Genomic DNA, 18,525 nt, shown 5'->3' with positions numbered 1-18,525 from the left:
ATTTGCGTGGCTTTGTCAGAAAAAATAACGCAATGCAGCTCATTGTGCTGCCTTGTGCTACTCTGCATCAAGTAAGCATTCTGTGGGTGGTGCGTGAGAATTCCTGTGCATCCACCAATGGATTTTGACACAAAACTATATTTACAGATAGTCTTAGACATGGTTTTGTGCCAAAATGGTGCACCTGCCTGAGGGTGGCGTATCAAGGAGAAACGTGCTGCATTCTGAAAAAGGAAAAAACCCCTAATGATATTTTTTGTGCCGAAAGGTACTCTTTCTTGTGCAAAAACTATACTGACCATAACGCAGACACCCTTACACTATGGCACAATGGGACCTGTACTGCCCGTAGGCAGCCCAAATTGCACCTGAGCATGAAGAGAGTAGAACTGCGCAATTTCTTTGATGGTATGATACTGTTCTACTCTCTTCAGGTGACACGATGCAGCACAGCACCTTTACTTGCTGCGCTACATTGATCCACAAATTTGCAAATATGCGCCACAATGACTGGTTTACCAAAAACGTAGCAAATATTCATCCATAGAAATACTCCTAAAATAAATGCAAATGTACTACTGTTTAGAATTTGAAATAATTGCCCGTAAAAAGCTTGGAAAGCTATGCCAGTCTCAGCTTCCCCATCATATTACAGGCAATTAAACACCCAAAAGGTGACCGGACAAATGATTGCAAATATCTACCCAGTGGTGATTCCTTATTTTACCAATCCAAACCATTGTTCTTTTGCCCTCTGTGTCACTTTAAACAGAGGGCCTGGTTTAGGATTGTAGTACACAAAGTAAAGAAAGACAGGGTGGTGGAGGGCTTTACTGCCTTTAAGACCAAATTTAGAAATGTCCACCAGCCTTACAGTTATCTCTATACATTGGTAGGAACCTCAATCAGGATAGTTCTTTTCAGTGTAGGAAATGTTTAACGGATGGCTCTGTCAGACAACACAGTTGGCTGTCAAACTTTTTGAAAGGTTTTTTATTTTTCCAAAATCAAATCACAAAAAGCAGGAATTTGTTTTGGAAAAATAAAGAAAAAAATGAATGCCCCACACCAGTTTTCCCCCATAGTGTAGGGGTAATCTTTCTTTTTTTACTGTTCCTTGCCACCTGGGTATATCTGACGGTGATGGACAGTAAATAAAAAGCCATCTGACCGCCCTCACTTAGCAGGGTGGATGGTCGGATGGACTACTTCTGATGGCACCTACTTGTTTGGGCTGTTGAAGTGAGTTTTACACTGACAGAGTAAATTTTGGTCTATTGGCTTAACATTGAGTTTGGCAGACAGGATACTCGGTTGCAGTTGCAAGAGTACCTGCCCACTAAACTCTAAATCAGCCCCAAAGGATAAACTGAAGCAAATCAATGCTGACTCTGCTCTTCATAGGATCTGTCATTCCTTAATCTTGGTCACCTCACTCATTCATCCTGTAGTGCACTGATTTGTTTGTCCGAAAATTTGAGATGCACCCCCATTACCCTCCACCAGTCCTAAAAACTCACTAACTACGCCCCTGTAAAAACCAAAAATATTACGACTGTCAGCAGTCCATAGATTTTAATCACTTCAACCCTTGCAGAGAAATGCTTACAGAACCTGCATACATCAAAGCCCAGCAGTGATTTATTTTGGGTTCTTGCAATGGCATATCTTTAAAGAATTGATTTGCTGATGCGCAAGACCAGCAGGAAAAATCTGTGAACCACGCCAAAACAAAATAATTTCTGTAAGACACCCAAGAACGCCCACAGCCTTTTACCTACAATTTATGTGTTTTATTTTCGAAGGCAAAGACAGAAACACCAAGACTGGAGAATGCTGGGTTAACATAGCAATATATGGTGTTTTGGAGGGAATGGGCACGGTTTGGTTTTGCTAAATTTCCAGGTTTCTTTTTCCTGTATGGAGGATTTTACAACCTCATAAGTAATGACTGGGACAAGGACACAGGATGTAAAGTCAACTTACTGCCCTGCTGCCTCGATATAAACCACCTTATAGTCTCTATGCATCAACTTCAACCGATCCTTGCTGGAGGTTTCCCATGTATATTGTACTCCAGGTAGTTTGCTTTCACACTCAGGCACTGTTTTATGAATCATAGAGTGATTTCACGCCTTGAACCACTAGAGTTTCAACATGACGCCTAATGTATTTCTCTTCTCTATCCTTTGTTGCAAAACACAACACCTATCATCTTTGCTTTCATAAGTATACAGATGTGATGCTTCTTTCCCTCTCTTTCCTTTTTTATACTGATCTGTTTGTACATCCAGGACATTTCTGTAAAGCTTTGTCTATCATTAAATTTTAAGGAAAATGCTACAGACCGAGATCACAAATCTAAACCGGCGAAGGCTTTTAAGATTGTCCTGGCGGGTGATGCTGCAGTTGGAAAATCGAGTTTTCTCATGCGACTTTGCAAAAATGAATTTCGGGGGAACACAAGCGCCACCCTGGGTAAGTTCTTGAAATTATTTAGCTTTTAGTTCTGCATCTAGCCTCTGCTTAAAATGGTGTCAAATTAACTGTCCAAAATTTCATAAGAGAGATGACAATTATTCAGATTATAAAATTCGATTTAATGTAATTGAAAAAGTCACTAGAAATGGCTTCATGTCACGGAAGATGCCAATACATTGTAACAGTTTCAGAAATTTTGCAGTGGGCCAACAAATAGTGCAAATTCATTAGTACAATTTTTGTGGTTGTATAATAAAGGATCGAGAAACAATATTAGCACAAGGGCAAATCTGGCGGAAATGATTTCAACCTCTTTTGCCACTATTATTATAATATTTTTCAATGTGAAGTGCTGTTTCCATGGTTGAAGTAAATTCAGCCAGCCCTTTGTTGCATTAACTAGCAAAATTAGTGAACAATCCGTTATGATGTATTTGTTAAACTCTCACTTGCAATGAATGGTTTTGCAGAGAGGGGTAAAAACCAGGGGCTTTGTCTCCCTTTATTGACTTTAGTCTTTTTTAGACACTGTCACAACCTGTGTTGGGCCAAACCCCTAATCCCACATAGGACAATATTGAAATAATGGATTCAGGCAGACAGCTTCAAACAGAATCAGAAGATATGGAAATTCTTTTTGGTAGAGTCACCGCATTACTAGCCGTGGTCGAAGAGGCAAGAACCATCATAGACGCAGGAGGATCAGTGGCAGTGATCCTCCTCGATCTGAGTGCCGCCTTCGACACGGTAGACCATGCTATCCTCATCCACCGGCTCAGCATGGTAGGAGTCTCCGGCACCGCCCTGTCCTGGATCAAATCCTTCCTGGAAAGTAGAACCTTCCAGGTGTCTGAGGGCACAGCTAAGTCCAAAGCTCTCCCTCTCCAGTGTGGGGTCCCCCAGGGCTCCTCCCTGAGCCCCACACTTTTTAACGTTTACATGTCCCCCCTAGAAGACATTATAACCCCATTTGGCATAAAAACAGTCAAGTACGCCGATGATACCCAACTGGTAGTGTCCATCAACCAGTCGAGTAAAAGCCTGGACAACCTGGCAACTTGTCTCGAGAACATCTTCCATTGGATGTGCGAATCACGCCTGAAATTAAACGGAGAGAAATCCGAGATCCTTCTCTTGGGAAACCCACGCAAACTCCCCCCATCCCTCTCATGGCCAAGCTGCATGGGATTTTTTATTATTTATTTATTTAAGAAACTTATACAGCGCGCAGCTACCCCAGAAGGGGTGTCCCGGCGCTAAAGCAGAAACTCACGAATAAAGAGGGGAGGCAGGAGGGTTGTAGGACTAGAATCGTGATCTGGAAAAGAGCCACGTTTTTAATTTACTACGGAAAAGGGATTCAGAAGGGCAGAACCTAAGGTCAAGTGGGAGGCAGTTCCATAGTTTAGCAGTCATCACGCTAAACCCTCTGCCGCCCATTCTGGTTCGTCGAAAGCGTGGTACAATCAAGAGACGTAGATTATTAGATCTCAGTGTTCTAGCTGATTGAGATATTACCACTCGCTTTTTCAGGTATCCTGGCCCTAGGCCGTTGATAGCACGAAAGGCGAGGGTGAGAGTCTTGAATTTGGAATTTGGAATTTGGAGGGGTATTTATAAAGCGCAGCGTTCGCTCCGGAAGGAGCATCATGGCGCTGTAAAACCTTGAGACCAAATCACAAAGTGAAGGGCGGGGGGGAAGCTAGATGGCGGCTTTAGTCCAGTCGTCGGAGAGATTGAAAATCCAAGTTTTGAGGAGTTTCCTAAAAGGTTTCTCAAGAGTCTGAAGTCTGAGCTGTCTTGGCATGCTGTTCCAGGCTTTAATGGCCAGGATACTGAGGGTTTTGCCGCCTTTAGACTTCAGGTTGAACTTGGTGGAGGTCATAAAGTTTTCTTGTGAGGATGGAAGGGAACGACTTGGATTATAATGAGGGAAACGTCTGGCAAGATAAGCGGGACCTGTTTTGTTGAAGGCTCGGAAAGCAACAATGAGAATCTTAAAGAGTATTCTCTTGTGCAAGGGGAGCCAATGTAAGGTCTTGAGGGCTGTGGAGATTGATGATTTGCGTGGGAGTTTTAGAACAAGGCGGGCGGCAGTGTGTAAAACACTTTGAAGTTTCGAGAGAGTGGACTTTTTTGTCCCTGCCAGGAGACCATTACAGTAGTCCACCCGTGAGAGTATGAGGGCTACTGTAACTGTCTTTCTAGAGTCAAGGGGAAGAAAATCAAAGAACGCGGCTTGCAATGGGGAGCCAGTGTAGCTCTTTGCAATAAAAAGCAACCGACTGACGGTAGGGGATATTTCCAATCAGTCTAGCTGCCGCATTCTGCACGATCTGAAGACGATCAATAAAGTATTGAGGGGCACCAGCGTATAAGCTATTGGCGTAATCTAAATGAGATGTGATGAGGGCCTGAGTGATAGTTCTACGGGCGTCTAAGGGGAGGTAAGGAAGGATCTTTTTAATCATGCAAAGTTTCGCGAAGCAGGCTGAGGAGACCTTGTTAATTTGCGCTTTACAGGAGAGTGAATCATCGAACTGAAAGCCAAGGTTACGTGCTGATTGGACCGGGGAGGGCGGGGGATTAAGCGCTGTGGGCCACCACAGGCTGGGGGATATTGAAGTTTTCTGGTTAAAAAATAAGACCTCTGTCTTATCAGTATTAAGCCTAAGGTGGTTGCTGGTCATCCAGGCACAGATGTTATCCAAACATTGGCGGAAGTTGGCAAAGGTGGAGTCAGAGTGGTCTCTAAAAGAGAATATCAGCTGAGTATCGTCAGCATAAGAGACCACTCTGACCCCACAAGACTCCACCACTGTAGCCAAGGGAGCGAGATAGACATTAAAAAACAGATCACCCCCACCCCCAAACCCGAAGTCAAAAGCCTTGGTATCTGGTTGGACCAAGACCTCAACTTCAAAACCCAGGCCAGAAAAACCACAGGCACTTGCTGCGGCCTTATCCAAACAGCGCGGAAAATCCTTCATTTAATCCCTTTCCAATCCGGGAAACTGCTTATGCAGGGCCTGGTGAACTCCAGATTGGATTACGGAAACGCCCTTTATCTAGGGGCCCCCGCATCAGTCATTAATAGACTACAATGCGCCCAAAACGCCGCCGCCAGACTCTTAACCGGGACCAAATTTAGAAGCTCTGCCAAACCAGCCCTCAAAAGCTTACACTGGCTCCCGATTAAGGAAAGGATCACCTTTAAGACTCTTTGCATTTCACATAAAATAATGCAAGGCAGAGGCCCGCCGATTCTGAGATCCCTCGTCAAACCCCATCAGTCTAACAGACAGCTCAGATCAGACTCCCTCTCCCTGGCCAGCGTCCCCAGAATAAAAAAGGCCCGCTCTGGGGGGCGATTGTTCTCCTACAATGCTCCAAAACTGTGGAACTCCCTTCCACTCTCCATCCGAAGAGAACACAACCTACTTGCCTTTCGTAGGCAACTAAAAACATGGCTCTTCCCATAATACTTCACCCCTTCTTCCCTCCCTCCGGAACTACAGGTCGACTGTCAGCGCTGGGACGCCCCAGGGTAGCTATGCGCTTTACAAATCTGCAAATAAAATAAATAAATAAATAGAGTCCCCAGTCAAAATATATTGAAAATCAATAAGTTCATAGTAGATCAATTTTGCAAGCAAACTAGCCAACATGTGTTTCGCTCCCTAGTTGGCACGCAGGCCTGGGGCTTTTTCAAGGCCAAACATTTTTTTGTATACTGTCTGGTATTTGTAAATAATATCATATATGAAAAGAATGCTATTCATCTGGTAGTTGTTGTGAAAGAAGTTAAAAAGTCCCTGCAGTCAGAGAGCGTATACTTCGATCTTTACAATGAATGCCCTGTTTTTCTAGCATATTTTTCACAAATACGGTTTTGCATTTTTAACCTTGTTTCCAAAATCGTATGCTGATTTAAAATGAGAAAAATCTGTTTGCTCCGTTCTAAATTGCAAAAATAGTGCAACTCAGTTTTCTTTGCTTCCTTGAACCAGTGACCAGTGCACAGTTTCTCTGATATGGCCGCGTGCATTAAGGCCATAATGAGAAATGAGATCACATGTCCAATCACCAGATAGCTTTAGACAAAAGTGCTTATTAGGACCAGTGGTTTTGATGTTGTGCTTGGAAATATCAACAAAATAAGTGAAAAATACCGAAGTAAGCAATAACGCCGGACAAAGTCAACTACATTCATAGGTACTTGGCAGGGCTCAGGCCGGCCCATTTCTTGATTATGTCCATTTAAGTGTTGTTGAAGTACAAGTTAATAGAGCTCTTGCTATGGGCAAACCTCTTGGATCGATAGGTAGACCTGCAAGGTACTCATTGAAAAAAATTGGACTAAAAATCGTAGATTACAAGCACCTAGACTCAAAAATATCTCATAAGTAATATATCCAACCAAAATGTTTGACCTTTTCTCTACCTATTGGTCAACCGGCTCCTGGCAGAAGTATTGTGTGCAAAAGATTGCTTACAAAAAGATGTAGATTTCTTACTTTTAGCTCGAATGGGGTGATATTTTGTAAACAACATTTGGGGCACAATATTTCTGTCAGCCAATATTTTACTTATGATACTCTGGTGTTATACACTCTGCCATCCTGGTGGATGGCTGACTGCCCTGTTTGGAGCTACTTGTTTGCCTGGCGGGCATCTCTGTGCTGTGAAGAGAGTCACTGCTACAGTGGCATCATACTTAGCACTGAAGGTCTTTGAGCGGGAGCCATGTTTATAGTGCTCGCTCTGCAAAACTCGTTTGTTTACAGAAAAGCAGATACCAAAGCGGGACTATGTTATGTTCACAAAAATGCTACAGCACTCAGGGAGTTTTCTCACATGGCTGACACGGGTAGGAATTAAACATCAATGACGGTCACCTCCCTCTACAGGGACACACAATCCAACCTTGAACTTGTAGCTGCGGATTTGTATAAACAAACTAATAAACAGAAAAATCTGAAAATATAATTGTCTAAATATGTCAAGCAGAAGAAGACCTCACCCTATCGATTTTAGTTGGGGTTTTTGAATCCAAAGCAATCCTTTATGATATTACATTGTTTTCTTGCATAGTATAGTGCCATGCTAAGATTACCATTTTTTCATTTAAAGGAGTTGATTTTCACATGAAAACGCTGGTGGTTGATGGCGAACCGACTGTCCTTCAGCTGTGGGATACTGCAGGACAAGAGAGGTAACGAAATTGACTTGATAGTTAAATCTATGTTAATAGTACATCAATACTACCCAAAGACATCCTATTCTTCACGTAGGTCACAATACACACCTACTGCCGTTTACATATGTACTGCATAGGAAATCATCAAACAAACAATCCTGCCATTACAAACACTTGTATTTGGCGTTTTTTTAAAAAAGAGGGACCATTCAGGGAATAGTTAGAAACAATCACTATTGACTGAGCATCAGACATTGGTAACACACTATATCTAGTAGTCAATGCGACTGTTGTGCACCTGGCCAACCTAAGATCATATTAATTGCCTTCTTTCAGTTGAGCCATCTCCCCACCAAAGAGAGGCCAGAATACAGGGTCCGAAGCACCATAACAGAAAGAAGATGTTCTGCCTTGATGCAGTCCCAGACCTCTGCCTCCTATGAACAATGGGAAATTTGAGAGGTTGAGGTGGCTCTTTCACTCTATGAGAAAGAAATAATGTAGTCCAGATGGACATACGGCACCACAAATCGTTACTGTGCATTTAATAACAGTTTTGAAAAAAAAATTGTTTCCATGCTTGTTCATCAGAACATTAAATATTACATATTAATTTCCAAATAGAAATAAACATAACAAAACCTAATGTATCGCTTTAAAAAAAAACACACACACACATTTGAAATTACTAGAAGAACTGCAACCAGCACTTTCCCAATGCAGGCTGCAGTACTTTAGTAGCGGTTCCTCTAGTCAGATGCAAGTCCTATCTAAAGCAGGCTGCAGTACCTTAAGTCAATACTAGAGGTCCCGCGAATTAGAGACATATGATTGTTGCAGTATGATGCAGTACTTTAAGCCAGTAATGGGAGATCTCATCAGCTTCCACCACAGACCCCTCCATCTAGGCTGCCAGAGAATTATGAACAGACTAGATTACCTTGAATGTCTTCTTTTGTTCAAAGTGGAAAGGAATAATGGCAACAATTCTCAACTGTGTCATTATTTTGAGCAGGGCAGCGAAGAGAAATGGCATGAATTCAATATAAACATTTGCATATTCACTTGATTTTCACGTTTGCGAGGCTTTGAATGCATCACCTGTTAGTTTTGAAAAATGGTACCCTAATATCTACAGATGGCACAGTCACCTGTATGTGCAAATGTTATGTAATCTACACAGGGAACTGGTCCTTAGCTATTTCCTGGAATGAGCAAGGCAGTATAATAAAAGTGAAGTAGGCAAATAAATATGACAAGGCGTATCATAATAGTGGGGTTGGATGGGCGGAGCATGGAGAATGATGGGGCAATGAGTGAGGATGACAGGAAGCAAGGATGAAAGGACGAGGGAAAGCATGTGAGTGGTGTGGGAGTCACAGGGAGTGAGAACTACCTGATTTGTGTCTTAGGGCCTGATTACGACTCGGAGCGGGCTGCCATGCCAGCGCCCTGCTCCATGTCTGCCAAAGTCGACCGCCACCCTCCTGCCAGATAACAAGTTAATTTGTGGTCTGTCAGACGGCGTGGCAATCTCGTAGTGGTGCAGTACAAAGGCTCATATGTAAGCCTTAGAACTGCACCGCCACAGGACCCTCAACGGATATTCCTGCATGGCATGGACTGTGCATTCCATGCAGTGCAGGAACAGGTCTGCATGCTCACAGGGGGGCACATCATGTGCCCCGTTTGCATGCACCCCTGTGCATGGGACTAAGCATGGGCAGAAAATCCGTTCCGCTCGCGGATTTTGTGGATTTTCGGTAAATTCGCGATCCGTGAACTCCCGCGAATTTACCACAAATCCGCAAATCCCCGAGCGGCGGATCCGGGGGGCAAAAGTTCAAGCCTTCTAGCTTGAAGTGGTTGTAACTATTTTAGGATGGCGCCGGCAAACTGCCAGCGCCATCCTAAAATAGTTACTAAGTTAGCTTCAACAGGAAGCACAAATAGATAAAATAAAGCTGGTGCTCGAGCACCTGCTTTATTTTATCTATTAGTGCTTCCTGTTGAAGCTAACTTAGTAACTATTTCAGGATGGCGCTGGCAGCTTGCCGGCGCCATCCTAAAATAGTTACAGGATGATGGACAGCTCACTCAAGGGATATGAAGGGCAGGGTTCATTCTGGCACGATGGTCCTGTCACAAAAATTAAACCTCAACAGGAAGCACTTACAGATATCAATAAAGCATGTGCCCTAGTTGAAGCTCAAATTCAGTGACGCATTCATCAGCCCAAAAACAATCGTGAGCATTATCGAGGCTGGGCAGGTATGCTTTCTTCCCAAATCTACCGTCGAAAATCAGCTGTGATGCTGGATAGATGCCTTTGCATCCTTGACTTTCACGAGCGCAATCCCCTGGCTGTTCCTGTGACCAGGAGCTTCTTTCTCTTCATCTGCTGCTCTGATCGGTCTCTGACCTTTTATACACACCAGAGGCATGTGTGCTCACATGTAAGACCCGTCTGTTTGGCCCCGCCCACACACTTGCGGTGTGAACCGTCTTCCCGCCATTTACCCACTATGATGGACAGTTGAAGCTCAAATTCAGTGATGCATAAATCAGCCCAAAAACAATCGTGAGCATTGTCGAGGCTGGGAAGGTGTGCTTTCTTCCCAAATCTACCGTCGAAAATCAGCTGTGATGCTGGATAGAGGCCTTTGCATCCTTGACTTTCACGAGCGCAATCCGCAAAAAAAAAAATCCGCAGATCCGCGGATTTTGCGGATCAACAATACGCAAATCCGCAAAATCCGCGAATCGTGGATCCGTGAAATCCGCCCATGCTTACATGGGACAAGGGGGCCCTTTAGGGCTCCCTTTCTTTCCTCACTGCCAGGAGTTTCATCGAGTGAGAACCACCAAGAGAACACTAGCAGTGAGGAAACTTGTAATATGCTTGGCTGTGTTGCAGTGGCACCACCAAGCACATTACAGCTTCAAGACTCCCGCACTACTGCCAGGGATCATGGATCCCCAGCAGTTGCGGCGGTCCTAGGGAGGTCCGACTGCCGTACTCGCAATACAGCGGTCTCCTGCCGGTGCGGCTGTCCCCGACCACCACCAACCCTCTACCTCGAGTTTTGTGGTCCTATGGACTGCCAAACTCATAAGTAGGCCCCTATTACAAGGTTGCAATGAGAGCAAGGTTGGAATCATATAATCTTCCACAAAATGCCATGGTTTGAAGAACAGTCCTAACCAATGGCAAACCTTGCCTTGAGGATATTCCTTGCGCCCAGTCGTTAGCTGACAATAAAATCCCGAGCAGTAGAATTAGAAGAGCGGGGCCCAAGAAGTGTTACTCCAGGAAAGTACAATCAAGTGCCTTAATGCCCAGAACAAAAGATACTGAGGATGAAGTTACTGAAGTAGAAGCGACATACCAGCCAGCCCCACCATGGTGGATGGCTCAAGTAATAATAGATCTTCAAAAAAATCTGGAACTTTTCATTGCAAGCCAGATTAAACCATTAATCAGTAGGCTAGACAAAATTACAAACGAACTGAATAAGCAGGGAAGGACAAAGGGCTCCACTATAAATATTAACTCACTTGCCAACCCTGCTCCATCAAACACCATTCCAGACCGGCAGTACCCCACTAATAATAACTGTGTTAGCAATGAACAATGCACGATTGAACAAGCTCATGCCCCTCCAAATCTTCCAATGCAGGCGGAGTTGGGTAATACGCAGAAAGTAGGGCATAAGGGCTCAGATCAGGGCCAAAACCAAACAACCACGTTGCAAACACAAAATAGGAACCCCTCAACTCTTAGATTGGCAGAGACACATAATACACGCCGAGAGACAAATGGAAGAGATACCAACTCCTTGCCCAGCAAGGAAAGCGGGGAGATTCTCCATGTCAGAAGAGTAAACTGGATAGGTAGTAGGAATATAAACACGGCGGGCAATTGTATTATTGTGAATTTCAGGAACACTGGCCTAGTGGAATATATATTGAAAAATGGTAATATGAATCAGACCAGCACCATACGACCATTGCCACTAGGATATTTTTACTCAATACAGTGTGTCACACATGGTCCAAGGTACACACTTTTGGCAGAATGGGAAGGGCCCCAGACGTGACCAGGGCAAGGAACCACACTCTGGAAGGTCTGGTTTCAAAAGAGCGGGGTTTAGCAGAATGGACAAATAGATTCAGCCCCCTATTCTCCCTTGATGAAAACGACTGACTAAACAGGTCAGGGGATCCCCAAGATCACATGGCAGAGGAGGAGGGTGTTGAACCTATCCTTCAGGGAGTATTAGGGGAATATCAGCAGTGGGGGACCGAAGAACTCCAACTATTGCAAGGTCAGGGGAAACAATGGGGAATGTCACTAATGAGGAGTGGACCCACTTTAGATAACTTGGGAGCACTGGTCGCACAACGCTCTGTGGGAGGGCTAAAAATAATGTCCTGGAATGTAGCAGGCTTAGCGGGGAAATTTGACAACAAAGACTGGCGGAATCAATTAAGTGGGTTCCAAATAATAAGCTTCCAGGAGACCTGGGCGGTTGATAGCAACCCCTTCCAAATACCGGGCTACAAATGTTTCTTTGTACCAGCACAAGTAGCTAGATCTGGAAGGGCAAAGGGAGGGCTAGCACTATATATAGACTTAAATCTAGAAGGAGTCTGGACACTCCCATCCTGGACATCGCATACTCTCCAGGCGGCAACATTTTCAGGGAATGGTTTGAGGTTGTTGATATTTAACATCTATAACAAAGGGCCGGTAAAAGGAACAAATGTTGTCCTCCAAGAATTAGATTATAGACTCAATCAGGAGCAAGAATATAGGAAAAGGGTGGCAGAACCAATTGTAATAGTGATGGGTGATTTAAATTGTCATCTATGCCCAAACTTGCTCCCAGTAATTACTGATTGGTCTTCCTGCCCGGTTGAGACTGGCCCACACTTCGAACATAACTCTGAGGGGTTAGCACTCAGAAAATTACTAGACACATATGCTCTAGCACACACTATTGACTTGGTTGTCCCGGGAAAAGAGGGGTCTCTTACCCCAACTTTCAAAGGAAGAGTATGCTCCTCCTTTATAGACTATATTGTAGTATCCTGTTTTGCAAAAAACTGGATTACCGGGGTGAGGATTGATTGGAGCACTTTCAGTGACCATAATCCTTTAGTCCTGGAACTCATGTTTAGAGGCTGTCCCAAGAGGAGTAAACAAGTAGATACTGTCCTGAGGGCAACTGACCAGGGGAGACGGCTTAGGTGGTCGAAAATCGATGCTCAGGCATTCTATAAATCATTAATAGCAAAGGGGAAAAGTCAGATCGAAGAATGCCTAGACCCACTGATAGAGGGTTGCTCCCTGGTCATGGCGGTTGGGTCTATAACCAACCTAGTTGAAGAGTTAATGAAGGCAAAAGGCCCCAGGAAAAACATAACTCAGCCAAGATGGTTTGATACCAACTGCTCTCGTGCACGAAGAGATTTAAAATCTAGTCTTAAAGCCAATCCTAGGGATAAATTAAAAGTGGCCTTTTTTAGACAGACCTATAAAACTGAGTTAAAACAGAGAAAGGTTGCCCTCCAAGCTGAAGTGTGGGCCGACTTGAGGGAGGCTGGGGAGAAAAGGGTCTTTACGGAATTCTGGAGGATAATTAATAGGCCATGCTTCCAGGACACCAGTGCCCCGGTGATTGGAACCAACATACCAGAATAATGAGTGACACATTTTGAGGGACTTTACAATCATACCCATGATACAGTCCAAGAAGGGGGTTGGGTTGGAACACGAAGTTGGGAAGTAGAATTTTCCCTCACAGAAACAACTAAGGCAATTCAAGGTCTCACCCGAAATAAAGCCCCAGGTCCTGACGGCACCCCGCCAGATTTGTATCTGAGCAATGTGGCCCTATGGGCCCCAATCCTGACGAGGGTCCTAAATGCAACTGTTATAACTGGGCTCCCCCGCTCTTGGTCTACAGCTATAAATGTCCCTATATATAAGAAGGGAAGTAGGGACAATCCTCAATGCTACAGACCGATATCGTTGATCGATGTCTCTGCCAAAAATCCTGGTCCGGGTAGTATTGAACCAACTCATGGATTGGACAGAAGAGCATCATACTATAGCAGATACCAAGTATGGCTTTAGATCAGGAAAATCAACTAGCGACCAGTGTCTTAACCTCTACTTGCTGGTCGCTAAATACACAAAAGCCAGTAACGAAACTATTTATCTGGGGTTTATGGATCTGGCCGCGGCATTTGATAAAGTAAACAGGAACAAGCTATGGGCTATGATGAGCAACCTGGGAATTGACCCTGGACTGATTAACATTCTTAGAGAACTACACTGGAACACCATGGCCAGGGTCCGCTATAGCATGGAGGGGGGGAGTACTGAACCCTTTCCATTCATTAGCGGAGTGAGGCAAGGTTGTATCCTTGCTCCCTTCTTGTTCTCACTTTATATTATTAACCTCGAGAGAACTCTAATTGCCCTGAACACAGACTGTCCAAAAGCGGGAACGCGTCATATTCCGGTACTTTTGTACGCGGATGACGCGGTCCTGCTTGCCCGTACCCCACGGAGCTTACAGTGTTTGATCGACGGATTTGTCAAATTCATGGACAGCTTAGACCTGTCTGTGAATTTAAGCAAGTCCTTTGTGATGTTGGCAGGTAAAAAGCCTGGCAGGAACTTTGCATACAAAATAGGGACCCACACTTTAGAAACGGTGAAGACTTTCTCCTATTTGGGACTCTTATTTGATGGGGCACTAAAATGTAAAACCCTGATAGAGGAATGCTGTTCAAAACTGGTTTTCTCAAATGGTGCTATACTAAATTTTGCCCGAAGGCTGGGTCGCTGGTCCCCAGAACAGGTGATGAACTTATACAGCTCTGCAAAAGCCCTGTATGGAGCAGATGTGTGGGGCTTTGGGGATGCAAAACAATTGCAGCTGGAGGAAGACAAATATCTCCGCAGGATTTTAAAAATCCCGCAGAGTACCCCAGCTGCAATCGAGCATAGCGAACTGGGAAGCCCTTACATCATAGATCAGTTAAAGCTGAGCCCCATTATAGCATGGCTTAGAATTTGGGAAAATCCTGAGGCAGAACTAAGTAGAGTAATTGTAGCAGATTGCTTACAAAGGGACAAGGGGCTGCAAATCCCGTGGCTAAATTACGTCAAGGTTACGCTAGAGGATATAGACAGGAAGGATCTTTTTATTAACCCGAACATATTTTCTACCTCTTGTAAACCACAGATTAAAAAACTGTTGCTATAAAAGTTTGCATTTCGCAGAACAGGTTCTGAATTGTCGAAGAGTTCAGTAACTGCTCATTATCTTGTGAGTAATAGCGAGCGTATGGAACCCTATCTATTTTTTATGTACAACTCGCAGGATAGGTTTTTAATGTGTCGTTTTAGGCTCAATATGTTACCAAATATATTGTCTTATCCATCTGGTTTTACATTAACAATTGAGCAGAAGGGTGCCTGCGGCTGCGACAATAGGTCTCCACAGGACACCCTTCATTTTGTACTTTTGTGTCCTTTTTATCAGATGCCTCGACGTAAATTTCTGGTGGCTATTTTGAAAGAGGCAAAATTTCGTCAAGCCAAAACTGCCTTACTTTTCTTACAAAGAGAAAACGATATGCGAACATTATGCTCTATTATGAATTTTTTTTAAGTAGCAGTAAGATTAAGAACTACAAGAGGTTAATGTCAAGGAATGAATGTATATTATACTGAGGTTTAGAACTGTGCACTTTTGTTTTTAGATAAAGTTCAGACATGCTATTTAATCAATTTTTAACTGTACATATGTATTTTTATGATGGTTTTAATCATCATCGAAATAAAGATTTACTGAACTGAACTGAACTGAATTGAATAATATTCTAGAAGACACCAGATCAGATGGATGGTCTTCCCCCAAACCTTTTGCTTTTAGCATCTACCTTTTGCTGAATTCATTGTTGTTGACCTTAGGACTCTGTGCACTTTAGCACTACTAACCAGTGCTAAAGTGCTTGTGATCTCTTCTTAAAACATGGTGCAATTGGCTTACACCCAATTGCCATATTTAATCTATTTGTATGTCCCTAGGAAAGTTTCACTACCTGTGTCCAGGGTGTGTAAATTAAATGCTGCTTGTTGGCCTGCAGCTCTGATTGTGCCACCCACTTAAGTAGTGTATTAAACTTGTCTCAAGTCTGCCATTGCAGCCTGTGTGTGCAGTTTTAAACTGCCATTTCGACCTGGCAGAAAAAATCTTTTGCCAGGCCCAAACCTTCCTTTTGAAAACAAATAAGACACCCCTAGGGTACGCCTTTGGCAGCCCCCAGGGCAAGGTGCAGTGTATTAAAAAAATTAGACAAGTACTTTTAAGTTGTATATGTTTTGGTAGTGAGAAATTCTTACATATGTTTGTGACTACTGCAAGGCCTACCTCTTCGATAGGATAACATTGGAGTTACCTTACTACCTTTAATTTATTAAATGATGATTTCCAAATGGGAGCAGGCAGCCAGTTCATGTTTGAAGTCTTTGAAAATTAAATGAAAGATCCTCTCTCATGGTAAACTAAAATTTTATTTTAAATTAAAATTTTGAAAATGCCCTTTTAGAAATCTATATTTACAACAAGGGGTGGTGAGGGACAGAGTCTGAATTAAGCAGAATACTCTCACCCAGTCAGGAGATCAGGGCTAGATCCAACACCGTTTTTTAGCTCACTGCACCATCCCAGTTTCAGAACCTGGCTGTATGCAAATTAGTCTGTTCCTGTCCCAGTGCATGATGGGAACAGGACAAACCAAACTACAAAAGCCAATTCTTACACTGGGAAGGAAACAAGCTTCCGGGGACCGGTTTCTGGCATTACAGCCGTCTTCGGCCCGGCTTGCTTGAATCCTGATGGTGCAATGAGCAAGGGACTCATGTCTGAGTATACCCTTCCACGCTTAGGGTGGACAAAAATATTTACAACAAGGGGTGGTGAGGGACAGAGTCTCTGAATTAAGCAGAATACTCTCACCCAGTCAGGAGATCAGGGCTAGATCCAACACCGTTTTTTAGCTCACTGCACCATCCCAGTTTCAGAACCTGGCTGTATGCAAATTATTCTGTTCCTGTCCCAGTGCATGATGGGAACAGGACAAACCAAACTACAAAAGCCAATTCTTACACTGGGAAGGAAACAAGCTTCCGGGGACCGGTTTCTGGCATTACAGCCGTCTTCGGCCCGGCTTGCTTGAATCCTGATGGTGCAATGAGCAAGGGACTCATGTCTGAGTATACCCTTCCACGCTTAGGGTGGACAAAAATATTTACAACAAGGGGTGGTGAGGGACAGAGTCTCTGAATTAAGCAGAATACTCTCACCCAGTCAGGAGATCAGGGCTAGATCCAACACCGTTTTTAGAAATCTGGCATTTTCCTGGTCTTACCCATTTAGTGCCTGTGGCCTGACCCTGGGTTCACATGACTGGCTATAGCTGACATTTGGACTTTGTGTAATCCTCCTGGACAGCCACACACAAAAGTGAGCTTATGTGTGCCTGTATGAACCATCACTGGCAGGATGGGAGGCAGGATCTGGGCAGAGCCCAACTTACACTTGAATAGGCTATGTCCTGCCTCCACTCATAGGGCTGCATACCACCTGTGGTTAATCTGCAGCACCGACAGGGAAGGCATGTTGTGTGGAGACTTAAAAGGGAAACCTCTAGAAGCTTTTTCCATCTTCCAGAAGAAAGATACCTGGTATAAATATTGGACCTCAGATACTAACTCTTCTGTACACTACTGACCCGTGGAGACTCTTCCAGGCTAGACTGCTGTGCTGCTGAAAGGACTGCCATTCTACTAGACTGCGACCCTGCTGGACCACTGCATTTGCCGGACTACTGTCTTGCTTGTTTCTCCACCTGAACCCAGAACTCCCAGGGTTACTCCATGGACTAGTCTGTCTCCTGGCCTCTTGTATAGAGCAACAGAGACATTACAGGCACACAACCACCTAAACAATCACTCAGAGACAGTTGGAACAAGCCCCTGACCCCCAAGTGGAGCCCCTTAGGTCTTGGACCTTGGTATGGCCTCAGAGCTTAAATTCAAGTTTTTGGTCTCTTCGCAACTACCAACAGGCATGTTGGCGCTGAAATATTGTCACTAGCACAGCCCGCCAATGCGAAGTGCCATCAGTCTAACCCTTTAGACTGCAGCATCTACTGCTCTCAGAGAGCGGCATAGAGAAGCACCAGACCGACCATTCACGACGACAACAGGATCTTCGTACTATAGTGACGACCATCCGCAACGCCAGGCCTGCTCTTCGTGCTGTCTTGGCAATCATCCGCGACGCTTCCCTGATCTTCGCGGCCCCCTCCACCACAAACAGGACTCTTTATGCTGGACTGAGAAGGTAACTTTCAGCTGGACAAATCAGGTCCCTGTATCCGAACCGCGCTCTATCGTGGTCAGCATGAACTTATGACTTTTTCTAGGTCTCCCACAGCCAGATAGCCACGAGTAGCACTTTGGCCTTCTTGGGGCTATTTTCAATAAAATCTTTACAATTATATACCTCTGGGTCTACTGATTAGATTTTTGTTGTTTAGGACTTGTTTTATTTTTTTTAATCTACCTTCTTTTTCGAATGTGGTGTGGGAATCTCTTTGTATAGTGTTTTAATGTTACTACTGTTTGAAGTGTTGCACAAAAACCTTACATGTTGCCTTTACGTTAAGCCTGACTGCTCTGCACCAAACCACCAGAGCGTGAGTACAGTTTAATTTGGGGTTTGCTGGTGACTTCATCCTGACAAGGATTGTGATGG

At 44.1% G+C, this 18,525-nt stretch overlaps 1 protein-coding gene across 1 annotated transcript in view; it reads left to right on the top strand.

Annotated features, from left to right (window-relative positions):
• Window positions 1-18,525, top strand: part of LOC144806682 (ras and EF-hand domain-containing protein-like) — a gene marked incomplete at its 5' end in the record, with an annotated part of 200,041 nt that overhangs the window by 139,962 nt on the left and 41,554 nt on the right. Inside the window, 2 exons of the mRNA XM_078672989.1 lie at window positions 2,334-2,478; window positions 7,615-7,696. Coding sequence (XP_078529115.1) covers window positions 2,334-2,478; window positions 7,615-7,696 — 227 coding nt within the window. The remainder of the gene's footprint in view (window positions 1-2,333; window positions 2,479-7,614; window positions 7,697-18,525) is intronic.

This window comes from Lissotriton helveticus, unplaced genomic scaffold (assembly GCF_964261635.1).
Source record: "Lissotriton helveticus unplaced genomic scaffold, aLisHel1.1 SCAFFOLD_953, whole genome shotgun sequence".
NCBI classification, from domain to species: Eukaryota; Metazoa; Chordata; class Amphibia; order Caudata; family Salamandridae; genus Lissotriton; species Lissotriton helveticus.
Note: the sequence above shows the minus strand (reverse complement) of the source record. Positions and strands in the feature narration are given on the sequence as shown.